Source organism: Ochlerotatus camptorhynchus, unplaced genomic scaffold (genome assembly GCF_037179485.1).
Source record: "Ochlerotatus camptorhynchus isolate MF236.1 unplaced genomic scaffold, CSIRO-AGI_Acam_v1.1 ptg000121l, whole genome shotgun sequence".
NCBI classification, from domain to species: domain Eukaryota; kingdom Metazoa; phylum Arthropoda; class Insecta; order Diptera; family Culicidae; genus Ochlerotatus; species Ochlerotatus camptorhynchus.
In genome coordinates, this window is record NW_027040611.1 from 46,473 (window position 1) to 65,979 (window position 19,507).

At 39.5% G+C, this 19,507-nt stretch overlaps 1 protein-coding gene across 1 annotated transcript in view; it reads right to left on the reverse strand.

Moving 5' to 3' along the window:
- Positions 1–19,507, reverse strand: part of LOC135699866 (thiamine transporter 1-like) — a 60,170-nt gene that overhangs the window by 22,298 nt on the left and 18,365 nt on the right. Inside the window, exon 2 of the mRNA XM_065220224.1 lies at positions 816–903. Within this exon, the coding sequence (XP_065076296.1) occupies positions 816–903 (88 nt within the window). The remainder of the gene's footprint in view (positions 1–815; positions 904–19,507) is intronic.

Below are 19,507 nucleotides of genomic sequence, written 5' to 3' on the forward strand. Positions count from 1 at the left end.
TTCCGGTAAAAATTCCACATAGGCACCAAGGTGGGGGAGAAAAGAAAAGCAATGCCATCACATCGAGTAACGCGGTAGTAACTTCAGGATGCTCAACTATTTGCCATTGGGATGCGCTCGCTCTCTACAGCCAAAGAGTGTTTACTCGAGTGGTTAGTCTGTCCCCGGACAATTTCTACCGAATCGCACTGTAGCAATGCAATGGTCGTAAAGAAGCGTGTTTTATGTACTATGACCAACTCGACTCGACGATGGTTTATGTGCTAAGGGGCACAAACATGCACTCGGGAGGATTCTTGGCAATGAATGTGAATGTAATGGAACGAAAATTGAGCGAACTCTATAAACTGCAAATTCATTTGTGGGATTGCACTAATGCGTGTTTGTGGATGTCGATTATCTTCTATTATTTACAACATTTTGATTGCAGCACTGACTGGTTTTGTATTTAACCACTTGGCGTGATTTTATTGTGATCCTGGTGATCACAATCGACGCAATCGTTTTCGCTGTGATTCTATTGATGCAATTTTCCCCTTTTCAAAATATGTTCTGCCCCCTATAAACTGAATCGTTAAACGAGCGCGCAATCAACTCATAATAATTACCGGAAAAGGAAAACGACAAACTATCCTTCAATCGACAAATCATCGCACGAATGAACGGTTGCACTGACTATCGATAGAAAGGGCAAGCTATTGAATGCTGGTGATTTTTTATCCTCTCTCTCCTCACTATCGTAATTGCTGTCAGCCACTTGTTTGCTAGAGGGTGGTAAAACAAGGACATACATACAAAGAGTACCAACTACTAACCTGCAGTGCGGCCAGTGAGGTAGTCCACAGCAGCAATGACCATATCACGATCCCAACGCAGGCGGAAAATATGATTATCGATTTGTATCTGCCGATGAGAGGAGCAAATGTGATGTACATACATTAGTACTTTGTGGCGCCCGACGTCGGATTTTATACTCAATGTGAATGTGGAAAACGGAAAATGACATGAAGGCGACCGTCAGGGGGATTAGGTTCATTTTTTGCAAGGGCAGGATCCATCCATGTGGATGTACCAGAAAGTGAAAAGACCCATTTGGATGCCGTCGTAGTCTACTCTGACTGGCGATGACAATTTAATGAGACAAAATGAGTCTTTAATGGGTACTGTAATGACAGCAGATGCTTGAAACAGTGGAGAAAACGTCAAAGGGTTGAATTCAAACAGTTTCTCAGCAACTACCTTAGCTCAGTCGGTAAAGGTACAGCTACAGAGCAAGACCATGCTGGAGGTGGCTGGGTTCGATTCCCGGTCCGGTCTCAAAAATTCTCGGATTGGAAAATTTCTCGACTTCCCTGGGCATAGAGTTTGATTGTACTTGCCACACAATTATACCTATGCAAAAATGGTATAGGCATCGAAAGCTCTCAATTAATAACTGTGAAAGTGCATCAAAACACTAAGTTGAGAGTACACAATAAGCTAATATGCGATAAGCGATAAGCTTGAAATACGAAGCAGCAGCAACTATTCCAAGAAATTTATTCCATTGACATTTAATCCATGGAAGTTATGGTTCATCTGATAACCCCTTAAGAGAAGGCTGCCGCGATGGGACAATACTTCGTCAGCTCCCATAATCTCGGACAAAACATCGTCAGCCCTCATGAATCTGAGGTTGCTGAAAATGCAACCAATCTTCATCAGATTCCTAACATTTTTCCATAGGAATCCGAGATTACGGCTGACGAACTGTTGGCCTTTATAAAACCATCTAAAAACATGTAAGCCCCAGGTTTCGACAACATCCTGAATCTGGAACTCAAACACTTGAGTTCCAGATTCTACAACCATCTGGCACTGATTTTTAATCAGTGCCTCAGACTTGGCTACTTCCTCTCGTGTTGGAAGTCAGCTAAAGTCATACCCATCCGGAAACCTGGGAAGGATCCGTCCTCTCCTTCAAGCTATCGACCAATCAGCCTTCTCTCAGGATTATTAAAACTGTTCGAAAGAGCAGTCTACCATCGGCTGCTAACATCTGCCGAACAAAACAACATCTTACTCGAGGAACAGCTTGGTTTTTGGAAAGGTCGACCGTCCACTAGCTGACTCGAGTGACAAACATTCTCAGACGGAACAAGTCTGTTTCGAAAACATCTGCCATGCCCAAGTAACAATCTAAATGCTTGGAAGATTTATTCTTATTTTATCATTGTTTTATCATAGCATCCCTTCCAGCCTGTGGTTGTATTACGGTTTTGTGTGCTTGTCATAAAATCAGGCCGTCAAGTCGTCTATAAAACTGTTTTATGACTACTAAATTAAAACTCAGACTTCATAGTTTTAACGGTAGCTGTAAGGTGGTTCTGCATCACTACTTATAACTGAAGAATAAAACCAAAACAAAACATACAATTATGTTTTATGGTACACTTTTTATGACCGATATAAAACTTGAAGCAGTCTTAGACCTTCATTAAAGCTTCATTACAACTATCATCTTTATCAGAGGCCTAAGATTCACAGATAAGAAATATACTGCTACAACAAAAAATACTCTGAAATTTTTTGGCATTATAAAAAACAAATCTATTCAGATATATGAAATGAAAACCCCTTCAGTGCTTCTGAACACGATGAAGATGAGACGATTGACAATATGAAACTCCCGGAGGAACTACAGTTATACGATCCCTACATAAGGCACAGTGCGGTGAAGGAGCTCTTAAAAATATTGAACAAGCGGCTTTCCGATACACTTCCGAAAGATCCACGAACCCTTCTTAAAGCAACGCCGACAGTTTCACTAAATCCGTTTGGAGATGGCCAGTATTGGCATCACGGCTTTAAACCTTGTATTGAAAAAGCTTTTAGTGGATCCAATAAGCATTTCTTACATCTTGATTACAAGCGAAAATAGGAGGATCGCTTGGAATGTTGACTTTTTGACAGGTGGTCATGGTTTTGTTTTGTTTTGATTCGCTGTACCGAATAAAACCAGCAAGCTAGTTATATAGCTTAAATATAACTTAACTCTCTCAATTTGGACTACGAAATGCTAAGATACAACCATTAGGTTTATGTTCTGCTATAGAATTCCAATCTAGGAGAATATGTTATATTGAGGTATTTTTAAGGAGTAGCAAGTTATAACGAAAAAAAATGTCGCCGTATGAACAAATTTCACACAGTATGAATAATTACGCTTTAATTGATAGGCAATAAAACACTTTCATACATCTATGCATAATTAAATAATATGTGACTGGTTATTGCTCAACAGTAGTAACAGTTTTGTACTAAATAGATAATCTTTGAATGACTCTTTAATGCATGGTGCTAATGCAGACAAATTAAAAATATCCCTATATTTTAGTATTCATATGGCGCACTAAATTTATGCTCCTATTTGGTATAATAATCACCATAAATATTGCACGGCATGCTGTGAAGCATATACAGATTGGTTTAAAATTATAATAAAGTCGTCTTATTTTCAATGTACAATAATATCAGCCATTATTACCAACTGACAAGGATCATGATTTCACATCAAACATCGAAAGAATAAAACCACAATAAAATATTTCTCAATATTAACTATCATCCAAAAACCCCAACTTAAAACCTTCAAAGTTGTCAAAATGTTTTGCGTATCATGTTTTATCAACTTCTTCAGGAGCGATTTATGCGGTTGTAATATAGTTTTATGGTAGTCATTAGAAGGCTGTTAAAACTTTCTGACCTGGAGGAGGTTTTATGTTTTCATTTTTAACAATCACGTCTAGAGTGTGATAAAACTGACATAAATCCTATGCTCCTAAAGTAGTTCGCATATCAAGTTTTAATGACTGCATTAAAACTGGGCCAATTGGCCATGACATGGCTGTATTGCGGTTCTCAGGAGATTTTTAAAGCAATGTGGTCGTCAGTGAAGGTTTTATAATTTGGTTATATCAACTGCTATAAAACTTAAATAAAACAAAAATTGTTGCTTGGGTGGCGTTGTTGGACGTTGAAAAAGCGTTCGACAATGTCTGGCATGATGGCCTGGTGTTCAAATTGCAGCAGTACGGTCTTGTGTACGGTCTTCCTAGTGAAGATAATAAACAACTATATATAGGACAGGACGTTCCAAGTCTCTCTGAATAGCATCACATCGGATGCTTTCAACATCGGTGCCGGGGTTCCACAAGGAAGCATCCTTGGCCCCATTCTATTCAACCTGTTCACCTCCTATATGCCGGCTCTCCCTGATGGTGGATCGTTGTCTCTGTTCGCAGATGACACATCCATCGTCTACAAGGGTAGGGTCATCGTAGCTCTGACTGCCAAACTTCAGAGGGGCCTGGACGTCCTATCTGAATATTTCAACAGCTGGAAGATCCGTATCAACGCGGCTATGACCCATGTCATGATCTTTCCACACTCCAAATCTACCATACTTGTTCGGTCTGAGAATAATAAGATTTGCTTAAACGGCTCAATGGTGGAATGGTCTAAAGAGGTCGTGTACCTCGGGCTAACACTACCCGAGTAGCACGCTTTCATCACAATAAGTTACAGTAACTTGTTTATGACTGCACGGGAAAAAATCCGTTGTCATTTTCATGAATAAAAAATCATGAAACCATAAAAAAATTCATCCCATGAAATCATGAAAACAATTCATGCTTTCATGAAACAAGCGACGAATATCATGAACAAAAATAATCGCTATCATGAATATAAATCATGGCCGTTAGCAAGCGTTACGCGTACGCGCTTGTCTGTCCAACCGTGCTTATAAAATTTCAGCGTCCATTGCGGTCGGGTGTGAATTTGGAAAAGGAAGCGAATAGAAGCAACGTGTGATCCGTTTCAGTGTCCGGTGCTGGTTTAATCATTTTATTACAATAATGGAACTGGATCAAGTACAATATCTTGCCCTCGATGGGCCAATACTGCCAACAGCGGCAGCCCTAATTACGGAGGAAGAGAGGACATACAGAGTAGACTTAGATCCCGAAGCCCAGAGCTGGATTTTGAAGCTATTCTGTATCGGGCTGGCCTGGACAATTACGCCAGTATTGTGATAAATGACCATGGCATTCAAAATGGCAGAGAGTTCAGCGAGCTTCAGGAAGGAGATATAAAACTCTTCTGCAAAGTAGCACGGGATAGAGTCATGTTTCGCAAACTGCTGAAAAATTTGGTAAGAAATTTTTGTATTTTTTTTTAAAATATGTAATCTATCATTCCAAATTAGTAGCTTCCCGCATAGTAGTATTTACAGTACCCGTTCGTTTTTGGCACGGTTCGATTTTGACAATTGACGATGCTTGTTATTTTTTTTGATTAAATTGAATTATCTCTTATGAAATAAACCAAGAAAACACGAAATGACCCACAAAACCCTGTTTTAATCGCTACGACCATCACTAACACTACCAATTGAATATCATTATCTTAAAAGAAGCAAATAATTTGATTCGTAGCTTGGAATATTTGAATCATAATGGGGTTGTACCATAATCATGAATCAAGTTTTTAAATTCATGAAAATAATTCATGGTTTCGACTCGGATGAATCATGATTTCGGGAATCGATTTATAAAATGCCTGGAATCATAAATTATCCGTACCATTATCATGAATCATGCTTTCAAAGCCATGAATATAGCTCATGGTTTCAACTAAGATGATTCATGATTTCGTGAATCTATTTACAAAATGCCTGGAATCATAAATGGTTCGTACCATAATCATGAATCAAGTTTTCAAATCCATGAATATAGTTCATGGTTTTGATTCGGATGATTCATGATTTCATGAATCTAGTTACGACCCCTCGTCAACCGAAAAAAGTCGTAACGCATAGGTTGCGTTACGAAGAAAAAGCTCATGAAATCATGAATATTATTCATGGTGTATATTCATAACATGAAAACACATCATGTTCATGAAATCATGAGTCATTTTTCTCATTTCTGAGATTGGATTTCTTCCCGTGTGAAATAAGTCGTATATAAGTTTCTACAATTGATTTGTAACAAGCGTGCTACTAGGGTAGACAGCAAGCTTCTTTTCAGGGAGCACGTTGACAAAACCAAAACCAAGTGCAATATCTTGATAAGATCGTTGTATCCACTCATCAACAGGAGGTCTACCTTGTCCCTGAAAAATAAGCTTGCTGTCTACAAACAAATCATCCTTCCTGTAATAGAATACGGGATGCCAATATGGGAGAGTTGCGCCAAATGCCATCACCTCAAACTCCAAAGGATCCAGAACAAGATCCTTAGGATGATCCTTAACAGTCCCCCGCGGACTAGAAATTCTGAGGTCCACCGCCTGGATGGTCTTCAGACACTGGAGTTACGGAGAGCTAACTCCATCGCAAGGTTCAGAGATTGCTGTAGGCGATCCGATCAACAGATCGTCAGGGATCTGGCACGTAAGGTTAAGTTAGGTTAAGTAGGTAGAATAACAAATTAAAACATTCAAACAACAAATTTCACAACAAGAACATTGAAAAGCATTACACAGTAAAACACAACATGTACAACACAAAATCAAAAAGTTCACCAAAGATGAAGAGCCCTTTTGGGCTTTGCCCTGTATTAGCAATTGTAAACCACATATCAAATCAAAATAAAGAAGAATTTTATTACTACAAATCACCATCAATCACTTCTGTTGCCAGTTGATGAGGACTTGCTGACGAGCAATTGCGAAAAAATGAGACGGGACCAAGGTGATAGTGTAGGAGAAATAAGATAAAGCAGGGTAGATCGTATTCCAAACATAAAATACGACGACTGCTTCATCGGCATAATTGACCGAATAGTCCCAGTGAGCTTAGGCTATCCGTGTAAATGAAGTAATGGTCAGGAGGAAGTGAGGAAATTTGTTCTAACGCGTATGATATAGCTGCTAGCTTCACTTCAAAACCATCTGTGAAAAATCTCGGTACTTTATAGCGAAAATTGTGGGAACAACAACCGAACGAAATGATCGCGTATTCCATGGATTTCTTGTATCATGGTCAGATCAAAATGTACAAAGGAACTGTAGAGGTCTTGAAAGCAAGCACGATTGGTGCTGAACGTAGTTGGCCCAACCTCCAGCGTCATGTATTCGTAATACTTATTCATGCATCGAGTTTGAGGATTTCGATCGAGCAACTTCTCAAAGTTCTCAATCACCAATGAATTCCGTCCAACTTCGCAACGGATGAGAAACCGGAAAGACAGCTCAGCGAAACGATCTGTTAAAGGGAGTACGCCCGCAAGTACCTCGAGACTCATCGTATGCGTCAAGTGCATACAGCCTAACGCGATACGGAGACAACGGTACTGAATCCGTTTCAGCTTCAAAATTTGTGTGTTTGACGCCAATTGAAAACAAAAGCTATATACATACATTTATTACATCACATTTAAGATAAGACATAATCAACATAATAATAATTCTTGTGCCAACCGGATCAGTAGCGAACACCAACTTTGTAGGGTTGGTGTCCGGCATTCTTGCAACATACCCTGCCCACCGCATCCTTCCGGCTTTGGCCACCTTCTGGATGCTGGGTTCGCCGGTGCAGCGAACTCGTGGTTCATTCTTCGCCGCCACTCACCGTTCTCCTGCACACCGCCGAAGATCGTCCTTAGCACACGTCGCTCAAAAACTCCGAGTGCTTGCAGGTCCTCCTCGAGCATAGTCCATGTCTCGTGTCCATAGAGGACCACCGGTCTTATTAGCGTTCTGTACATGGTACATTTGGTGCGGGGGTGAATCTTTTTTGACCGCAGTTTCTTCTGGAGCCCGTAGTAGGCACGACTTCCACTGATGATGCGCCTTCGTATTTCACGACCCACATTGTTGTCATCCGTCAGTAAGGATCCAAGGTAAACGAATTCCTCCACTACCTCGAAAGTATCCCCGTCTATCGTGACATTACTTCCTAGACAAATCCTGTCATGTTCGGTTCCGCCTACTAGCATGTACTTTGTTTTTGACGCACTCACCACCAGTCCGACCTTTGCTGCTTCGTGTTTCAGGCGGGTGTATAGTTCTGCCACCGTTCCAAATGTTCTTGCGATAATGTCCATGTCGTCCGCAAAGCACACAAATTGACCGGATTTCTTGAAAATCGTACCCCGGTTGTTGAGCCCGGCTCGTCGCATTACACCTACTAGAGCGATGTTGAAGAGTAGGCATGAGAGTCCGTCACCTTGTCGCATGAACTGGATAGTTCACCCGAAACCCTTACGCAGCTTTGCACACCGTCCATCGTTGCTTTGATCAGTCTGATCAGCTTCCCAGGAAAGCCGTTCTCGTCCATGATTTTCCATAGCTCTGTGCGGTCGATACTGTCGTATGGCGCCTTAAAGTCGACGAACAAATGATGCGTTGGAACCTGGTATTCACGGCATTTCTAGAGGATTTGCAGTACGGTGAAGATCTGGTCCGTTGTCGATCGGCCGTCAATGAAGCCGGCTTGATAACTTCCCACGAACTCGGTCATTTTAGGTGATAGACGACGGAAGATGGGGCCTCCCTTAGTTCAGTCGGTAAAGGCGCAGCTACAAAGCAAGACCATGCTGGAGGTGGCTGGGTTCAATTCTCGGTCCGGTCTAGGAATTTTTCGGGTTGGAAAATTTCTCGACTTCCCTGGGCATAGAAGCATGATTGGACTTGCCACACAATTATACCAACGCAAAAATGGTACAGGCATCGAAAGCTCTCAATTAATAACTGTGGAAGTGCATCTAGAACACTAAGTTGAGAGCACGCTACAAGCAAATATGCGATATGCAATAAGCTTGAAATGCGAAGAAGAAGAAGAAGAAGAAGAAGAAGACGGAAGATGATCTGGGATAGCACTTTGTAGGCGGCATTCAAAATGGTGATCGCTCTGAAGTTCTCACATTCCAAATGGTCGCCTTTCTTGTGAATGGGGCAGATTACCCCCTCCTTCCACTTATCCGGTAGCTGTTCTGTTTCCCAGATCCTGACTATCATCCGGTGCAGGCAGGTGGCTAACTTTTCTGGGCCCATCTTGATGAGTTCGGCTGCGATACCATCCTTACCAGCTGCTTTGTTGTTTTTGAGCTGCTGAATGGCATCCTTAACTTCCCTCAGCGTGGAAGTTGGGTCAGTTCCGTCCTCTGCTGCACTGACGTCCATTGCGCTGGTCTCCCGTGCCTACGTTCTCCTCGCCATTCAGGTGCGCATCGAAGTGCTGCTTCCACCTTTCAATCACCTCACGTCCGTCCGTCAAGAGGGTCCCGTCCTTATCCTTGCACATTTCGGCTCGCGGCACGAAGCCGTTGCGGGATGCGTTGAGCTTCTGGTAGAACTTCCGTGTTTCTTGGGAACGGCACAGCAGTTCCATTTCCTTGCACTCCGCTTCTTCCAGGCGGCGTTTTTTCTCCCGAAAGATGCGGGACGGCTGTTTCCGCTTCTGTTTATACAGTTCCACGTTCTGTTGGGTTCCATGCTGCAGCATTACCGCCCGTGCTGCGTTCTCCTCCTCCAAAATCGCTCTGCACTCCTCGTCGAACCATTCATTCCGTCGACTTCTTTCCACGTACCCGATGGTGCTCTCGGCTGCGTCGGTGATGGCTGCTTTTACTGTACTCCAGTAGTCCTCTAGAGGGGGCACATCGAGCTCGCCCTCGCTCTGACAACGCTGCCTCGAGATTCTGCGCGTATGCTAAGGCGACCTCCGGTTGCTTCAGTCGCTCTTGGTTGTACCGTGGCAGGCGTCGGTGCCGTACATTGTTGATGACGGAAAGTTTTGGGCGCAGTTTGACCATCACCAGGTAGTGGTCAGAGTCGATGTTAGCGCCACGATAGGTCCTGACGTCGATAATGTCGGAGAAGTGCCGTCCATCAATCAGAACGTGGTCGATTTGCGATTCCGTCTGCTGTGGTGATCTCCAAGTGTAACGATGGGGGGGGGCTGTGTTGGAAGAAGGTTCTAAGTATGGCCATGTTCTTGGAGGCGGCGGCGATGAGTCATAGGCCGTTCCCGTTCGTCAGCTGGTGGGCGCTGAACTTTCCAATCGTCGATCTGAATTCCTCCTCCTGGCCTACCTGAGCGTTTAGGTCTCCTATGATGATCTTGACGTCGTGGCTTGGGCAGCGATCGTACACGCGGTCGAGCTGCGCGTAAAATGCGTCCTTGCCATCATCAGTGCTTCCGGAGTGAGGGTTGTGCACGTTTATTATGCTAAAGTTGAAGAATCGGCCCTTGATGTGCACATTCTTTCGTCGATCGGTCACCAACCGATCACGTGCTTCTGCATTTCGCCCATCACGATGAAAGCTGTGCCCAGCTCGCGTGTTCTTGCAACTCTGGTAGATGGTATGATTACCTCTAAACGTTCGCACCATGGATCCTGTACAACACACCTCCTGCAGCGCTACGATGCCGAATCCGCGGTCCTTCAGTAGATTGGTGAGTATTCGGGTGCTCCCGATGAAATTGAGAGATCGACAGTTCCACGTGCCGAGTTTCCAATCGCAAGTCCTATTTCGTCGCTGGGGTCGTTGCCGTTGGTCTCGGTTCGTATTCTTCTGTTGCTGATTTTCCGTTACTATGCTTTTTTACGGCTGGCTCGCAGGGCCTGACACCAACCCCCTAACTTTCCGGAAGACCAGGGTTCACAGTTGTGCTAAGAGTCCTTCACTGGCACTCGCTGTTGTGAGCCGCTCTTCCTGGAGAACAGACGCTCAGGCTTGCCGAAGCAAACCCCCCTCCCCCCCTTCCCTATCAGCCTATGACCAAAATTCCCACCGTGGTTGGTTACTCGATCTTCCCTAAGGTTGCTCACAGTTCCCGGTCGGAACCACGGGGAGGTAGGGATATGAGTTGCTGGGAAGAGGCTAGTGATCTCAATGGGATCTGTATTACGCAAAAGCTATCGTACTCTAAAACAGATAAAATGGTTGTTCGGTACAACCTTATCAAGTTTTCCGGATGGGCTTCCTGATTATTTGCTGGCATATTTGCCACAAATACGCAAAATGTTTTCTCCAAGTACATTTAGAATCGAACCAGGCACCCAAATACTTAAAAGACATGCTTTTAGTGATTGTTTTACCTATGAGCTGAAGCTGTATTTGTGCTGGATAATGCTTCCTAGAAAAAAATAACCATCTCAGTTTTATCCGGAGAGAATTCAATACCCAGCGTCATAGCTCAAGTAGACAAATTGTCCAAGGTATCTTGCAATAGTCCTTGCAGGTCCGATGCTTTTGGTCCTATGATGGAATTCACGCCGTCATCTGCAAGCTGCCTTAGCGAGAAATATTCAACAAGACAATCGAAATTGACTTTTCATAAAAATTATAAGGAAGGGGGCTTAAACGTAACTAATTCGTGAAATTGTCGAGTTTCCATGAGAAAATCTAATATATTTCTCTGACAACAACACTTGAGTGAAGTTTGTTCGAAAGAACTAACTGACAATAATCTGGTTGTTAAATAAAGGATTTATTATTTGTGAACGTATTCCCCAAATTCCAGGTTGTGTTAAAATTCTTCCTTTTATAGTTTGTTTTTTAGTTTGGATCTAAAAAAAAAGAAAAAAAAAATAAAGTCCCTTAGTCTTCTAAGTCTGGGAAAATTTTCAAACTTGAACTGAGATTCTGTAATTTCTCCTTATTTTAATCTTGTTTAGATTTTGTTTCCAAGATTATAAATTTTCATTATCAGAATCTCAGCACTGTAATGCCGCATTGTACCCGATCAGTTCTACGTTCTCAATATTTTTGTTAGATCCAATATCAATAAAAAATTCTCTGAATCTTCAGTATTTTCTTGAGTATGAAATCGAAGTTTGATCCAAAATACTGAATTTTTCCATACACCGTTTGAAAAATTCATGTAAATTTCTGCGAGGTATAGCGCACATAAAATTAACGCTAGATTTGGCATAAATTTACGCGATATTTCATGTAAATTTAAGCGCAATATCGCAAAAATTAGCAATATTGTATGCAATCTTGAACACGATTTCACTGTTTATGTCAAGTATTGCTCAAAATTAAACGCAGGGAGATTTTACGCGATAGTTAAAATTCAGCTTTTTTTTCGCTGTGTATTCTAGCATCCACAAACTCGAAATTAGTGAAGTAATGAAATTTCCCTTATTCATCCCACTTCGCGAATTAAAATCTTGAAAAATGTTCAAAGTCCAGAATATTGAAGAAATATAATAATAAATTAAAACAAATAAACCGACATTCAAAAACCATTTCAAGTGTTCAAGCATCATTATTAGAAAATTCTGAGGCTAAAATAATCAAAATTTACCAAATTATGAAACGTTAAACATTATCAAAACGCACGTAAGTCATTTTTAAACTGTTTTCTTTTTCCATTTGTTGTATAACATATATGCAGGCAGATGATGTTTTGTATATTGTGGCAAACACAATTTTCTTCAATCATTCCCTGGGGAGGTCGAGCAAATTTTCGGCCGAAGTATCTTCCAAAACATAACAGGGAATCGATCCCGGTGCCTCCGGTTTGGTAATGCCGTACTTAACTGACTAGGCTATCTGAGGCAATGAGGTTCTGAAATCACAATCTCACTTAACTCCCCTTTCTCTCAACGACGGCCCAAGGGTCTAAACGTTGCAACTGCTGACAGTATGAGCTTATGTTTGATTTCATGTTCCAACCGCACATCAGTACCATTTCCTTCAAACATCAATTTACCCAATCACTGATTCAGTGGTTACAGATAGACAAGCACTCTCACTAGGCTCTACAACCCAATCACATCCTGCAATCTAGCCCGGAATTTTGTGGCAACTCTTGCGATCGGAAAAAGCTTTACTTTGTAATATGCAGATAGGACATGAAAGTACAAATACGTATTCCATGGTCGACGTCTATCGCTAGTCACATTTAGCTAGTCGCGGCGTCATTGTCTCGCTTGAGGCAGCAGGCATGTTACAACTTGTGGAAGCAATCCGATTCGTGATGCCAAATTTTGCATAAACCCAAGTGGAACCGAGAGAGGAGAGCACCATCCATATTCAAACGGATGCTCTACATTTCAATTCAAAGTACTTGAAATTCTTGTTATACGGGATGGAGCATATTCATATATGCACATACAAACTGGGTCCTTTAGGCGGCAATCTCAAGTGAGGGGATGGCAAGTCATTAAAGCTGACCCAATTTTTGGCTGACTCAAATTGCTGGGCAGCTCAGCGCCAGAACCAAGCAACATAAAATTAAATTGTAGACCAAAAGCTACATGATAGCGGGGAAACCAATTAGTGCTAAATTTCCGTTAGTTTCCGAGACGAGTATTGTGGTTCCTTTTGGTTCGGTTTGTTACATGAGGGACTTCTGAGTTCTCCCTAAGCTCAAGTGTCAGTAAAGTGGTTCGAAAAGTCTGTATAATGGCTCAATTAAATACTTTGACCATATGTGTGATGAAAATGGGGTTCATTGAGTGTTAATCTCGTATGTTATTTTAATAAGAGACTCTTCGTTAGTAAAAAAGAAACTTTATAAGGAGGGTTTGATGGTTTCGTGTCCCGTGGCAGGAACGCCTTCAGAATGGAGCTGTAATAGACTCTACCAAAAGAACACATTCAGTGGTTATTTTAGTTGTGGTTTTTTCGCTTCTCGACTTGAATCCTTCCAAATTAAGATGCATAACCATTTCCCACTTCCATTAGGGTAGAAAGTCAAACCCATCGAATTTACACTGACATCCCAACTATCGCTGCCTTCCTTGAATCACCCTCCAGCCAGAACATTCAACAATCTGATTCTTCTTCACCTTTCAACTGTGGACGCAAACAGGTCACTCCGTTTTATGCGACCAATGCACGTTCAGCTTGCGAGGACCGGAAAATCCCCAACGAGCAATAAATCAGTCGAATGGCTTTAAGTGATTTTCTTCGACATGGATGGTTTTCAGCTCTCGGTTGGTCCTTGATGGATTTTTTTAAATGGAGTATTTGTCATTTCAGTTACAGCCACTCCTAGTGAAAATCTGGTAAAAGGCGATTCTTTTTTTAAAATAATTCGATTGAAAGCCAAAGTTGTTCCTTTTTCGTACCAAATTAAATTTAGATTCCTTGAACAATGTTCAAGGAATGAATGCATGCAAATAACTAATTTGCTCAACTATTTCCGCCAACCGCAGCAAAACATTAAATGACGAAACTGAGTTAGAAAAATTCATCTGCTGGTACCAGAGTGAATAGAGTAAACTTCATCCAAGCTTTCTACTAGCTGATAAGTGACACTGAGATTTCATCTTCCATGCTAAGCAGAGCGCAACATTCAAGTTAGAACATACTTTAGCAAATTACCTTCCGCTTGGAAATCACTTCCGGGACTCCGATCATGTAGTTTGTGGTTGCTTCGGTAGCATTTCTTAGTAATAGTAATTCGTAGAAAGTTTGTTCTTTTAGAGAAATGTTTGGCGCCACCCACAAACGAGTCTTAATACAGCGCTCGATGTACGAAATCTGCTCGCTCATCGGTTTTGTGCATCTTTTCAGTGAAACTGTGAATGAGCACTTCCAGCTCAAAACGCTAAAAAAAATGTCAGTTTTGTCTGGACCCCTTCCGATTTGAATGAAACATTGCTCATATATTCGCTAATGCACAATGGTTCCAAAGTCGTATTTCGGAAGACAAACATGTTTGCGCTCAAACGCTCAGTTTAAGGTGTACAGTGTCTTGCGGGAAGTTTTTTCATATTTTTTTGGCTGAACTTTTAATGTTACTGAAATTAGGGTGGTCCAAAAAATTGGTGAATTGAAAATACAAACTTTTTTATTATTATTTGAGATAGACCAATGCAGTGTCCTAAAAAGTTGTAGAACATTCAATTTGCGCAAGATATCACATTGCTATCTCTTATGGTTCATGAGTTATGATTATGTTAAACAAGCAGGTTAGGGTGGCCCCTGAAACTTCAGTTTTCATTGAATATATTTTCATACGTTCATTTATCTAAAAACGTTGTTGTGGACAAATTTAGAACTTATGATGGCGCATATTTTTGCTGAAGCAACCAGGTTGTTATTTTTCTTTATTAAAAAGTTAGAGGCGAAGAAAATGGCAAACCGGTTTAAAACTTTTGATTCTATTTGTAAGGTAGTTTTTTTTTTATTCAGTTTTGATGAAAAAATTGCGCGAGCGTTTTTGTTTAAAGCATTAAATTTAGTTAAAAAAAGAGTCATATTTTTAACAAAAACTAGCCTTCAATTTTCAAATAAAAGAGATAAAGTAGTGTTAGCAAAAATATGAAACATAAAAATTTCTTAAAGTATCTAGGACAAAGTTTTTACGAGAAATGAACGTATAAAAAGATATTTAAAGGAATCCGTTTTTCTAGGGGCCACCCTAACCTGCTTGTTTAAAGTAATCATAACTCATGAACCGTAAGAGATAGATATTTGATGTGTTCAGCAAAGTTGCTTCACTGCATTGGTCTATCTCAAATAATAAAAAAGTTTGTATTTTAAATTCACCAATTTTGTGAACCTCCCTAATTTTACTAACATAAAAAGATCGACCTTGTTCTAGAAACTTTTAGAAATTTAAATGGCACATGTTTTTGTTGAAGACACCATATTTTATCTCTTATGGTTTATGAGTTATATTTTTTAAGCAAGCAGGTTAGGGTGGCCCCTAGAAAACAGACTATCTTTAAATATCGTTCATATCTCTTAAAAACTTTGTTGTAGACACTTTTAGAACTATTAATGAAGCTGAATCAACTAAGTTGTTATCCCTTTTATTTGAAAAGCTTTGGCTAGTTTTTGATGATAATTATGACTTTTTTTTATTAAATTAAATGTTTTAAAAAAAAAATGCTCTCGTAGTTTATTCACCAAAGATAAAGATAAAAAAAGATCTTTCAAAAGAAACTAGAAGTTAGAAAATCGGCTTGTTAGAGATATTGAAAATTTGAAAGAGCAATTTTTTCAAAGAAAATCGTCTTTAATTTAATAATAAAAAAGATAGCAACCTAGTTGCTTCAGTAAAAACATGCGTCATCAAAAGTTTTAAAAGTGTCGAGGATAATGATTTTATAAGAAATGAATGTATGAAAAGATATTTTAAGAAAACTGTTTTTAGGGGTTACCCTAACCTAATTGATTAAAAAAATCATAACTCATGAACCTTACGAGTTAGAAATTTGGTGTCTTGAGAAATGTTGCTTCGAATTGATTGTTCTAAATCTTTTTTTCAATTCTGGATTGGTCTATCTCAAGGAATAAAAAAAAATCATTTCATCAATTTTATGGACCACCCTGATTTCACTAACATAAAAAGATGGGCCATAAAATATGAATAAACTTCCCCACAGACACCATAAACCTTACACTGATGGTCTGGGCGCAAATATTTTTTTTATTATTCATTTATTTGATAAGGCTCAACCGAATTAACTTTACAGAACCGAGGATTCTTGTTCACCATTTAATACATCTTAAAACTATTGTCAAAAGTAACAACACAATAAACTTTTTACCTTCCGCTATCCAATAAGCCTCCTCCACCAGAACGGGAGCCGCTATCAGTTGTTTCATTGTATGGTAGATTCGCCAATGGGGGTCAGAGCGCTTCCATTGCAGTAATGGACGCAAAACGTGGTCAGTACTCACACATTCATCACGAGACGGGTGCTTTTCAAAGTCGACGACGCATCGACTGAAAGAACTGCTGATGAAGAACAATGAGGAGAACCACACAATGGTTGCTGCCGAGTAAACAGACGATCGCGTGACACACTTTGAGAGTGGCCTGCTTCTGTCGACAGCCGAGTAAACACTCGCAAATATTTTTGTCTTCCCAAAATCGGCTTTGGGTTGGTTGCATTTTTCATTTAAATATATTTTCTTTTCTCCAGAGTAGCTTTCGAAAAGGGCGTATCAGAAAAATTGATCATATTTTTAAACATGAAATATGAGCATGAAATTGATTGATCTGATCATAATGACATCTGAAAAGAAGTTGTAGAGTTGGTTGGAAATGCTATCTTACATGATGCTGTAGGTTATTAAATGTTCTTTGAGATATAAATACACTGAAACAAAAATCTCAATATTTCATAGTAAAAAAGAACATAAAATGTTGATTTTCTCAAAACACTCCCCCCCCCCCCACATCTTCGTATTTTTTTTTTGCATTAAAAGTACTTTGGCTGCCTTAAATTTTGTGAAAAGTATTAGCTGGTAAGATGCTTCAAAACAATCCTTATTTTTTTTAAATTTATTTTGATTTTCCCAATTATATGAACTTGCATATTTATTAGTGAAATAATATTTTATTTGGAATCTACGCATCATTTTTAATAAATTTACACATGCTAACTTTTCCCCTAAATTCAACCGTTCGAACACGATGCCTCCGACAAAATGTGTTACGGTAAAATTGCAATGTTTGAAAAATCATAGCTCAGCTAATTTCAAATATATTGACGCCATTTGAAACTGTATACTTCAGAAATTTATTCAGTATCAAAACGATTTTTTAAACATTGCCAATTTACCGTTACAAATTTTACTGGAGGCATCGTGTTCGAAGTGTGAATGTGGATTTAAAAATAATTATTATGATATAAAGAGAGAGAGAGTAAGATTAGTAATTTCCATTTAATTCCACTACCTTATTGGCTTATCCTTGACAGATACGCGTATTTCGTCTACAATGTACAGAGTTCTTCAGTGTACTAATAGTCGAGTATTAGTACAAGACACTGAAGAAGTTTATTTATTTTATTTATTTATTTCGTCAACCAACGTAGACTAGTACAATTAATACAGTTTTGTTTTCTTAAATATATATTTATATAAAAAAGTAGTGTCAGTTTTCTTGTCTTTTCTTTTATGAGTTGTTATTTCTTATGGAATAAAAATATTGCTTTAGTTTATGCCGAGACATTGTAAAGTCAATGGTTTCGCAGTGTTTATTGTAAGAGGCCATCATGCGGTTTAATGGCCCATATTTTGCATAATTTGTGCGATGATGTTTTATGGCAAATAAATTTCGATTTCGGAGTTGCCGAGTGGGTGCATGGAAGTTTAATTTTGATAAAAGTTCTGTTGAGTCAATTCGCTGCGAAACGATATCATTTACAAATGAAACCATTGCATATTCACGACGCTCTTTTAATGTTTGTATGTTTATAAGCATGCAGCGTGCTTCATATGATGGAAGAGGAAATGAAGTCCAACCTAATTTACGAAGAGCGTATAATAGAAAATGTTTTTGTACTGATTCTAATCTTTCTTCGTGCGTGATTGAAAATGGAGACCATACAATACTGCAATATTCCAGTATTGACCTCACATAGGCAATATATAGTGTTTTAATTGTGTAAGGGTCCTGAAAGTTATAGCAAAAGCGCTTGATAAAGCCTAGCATGTTATTTGCCCTGTGAATAATTGTATTGTAATGGTCTATGAAAGTTAGCTTAGAGTCTAAGATAATTCCTAAATCCCTAACTCTTTCACATTTGTCTACAGTTTGATTTCCTAATGCAATTGAAATATTTGAAGTTGTTCTTTTTCTACTAAATGATATTAAGTTACATTTTTTTACATTCAATTCTAGTAGACTTTTTTTGCACCATATGTAGAATATGTGTATTTCATTCCGGAATATATTGATGTCTTCTTCATTTCTTATTTCCAAAAAGAGCTTCATGTCGTCGGCATAAATAAGCAATTTAAGTTTTTTGAGAATGTAAGATATGTCGTTTACGTATAGAATAAAAAGGAGAGGTCCCAAATGAGAGCCTTGGGGGACGCCTGAAGTGACTTGAATTGGGCTCGATTTCTTTCCGTTGAATTTAATTATTTGTTGGCGGTTAGTTAAATATGATTCAAGCCATTTCAGGAGCCCTGACTTAATTCCAATTTTTTGCAGTTTAAAGAGTAACATTTGTATGTCAATGCGGTCAAATGCCTTGCTAAAGTCTGTATAGAGAGCTTCTACGTGGTTTCCATTATCCATTGCATTCAATGATAGTCTATAAATTCAAGTAAGTTGGTCGAGGTCGAACGACCCTTGAAAAAGCCGTGTTGCATGTCAGTAATTCTATTTTTGATTTGGAGAAATAATTTTTCGTTGATAATTGACTCGAAAAGCTTAGGAATGCAAGAGATAATGGCTATACCACGATAATTACGTACGTCAGATTTTCGACCAGATTTAAAGATAGGTACTAGAAATGAGCTTTTCCAAATTTTAGGGAAGGTTCCGGATTCCAGGGACATATTAAAAAGCCAAAACAATGGAGCAGTGAGTTCCATCGCTAGAAATTTAATAAATACTGGAGGAATTCCGTCAGGTCCAGGACCTTTTGAGGCATCTAAATATTTTAAAGCCTGCAAAATGTCCTGCACTTGAAGTTGATTGAGGCCAATGTCCCTTGAAAATTCTGGATAAAATGCAAAATAATCGCGGTCACGATCTTCTTCAGAAAATGTCGTATAAATTTCTTGAAAAAAATTTGCGAATAGATTA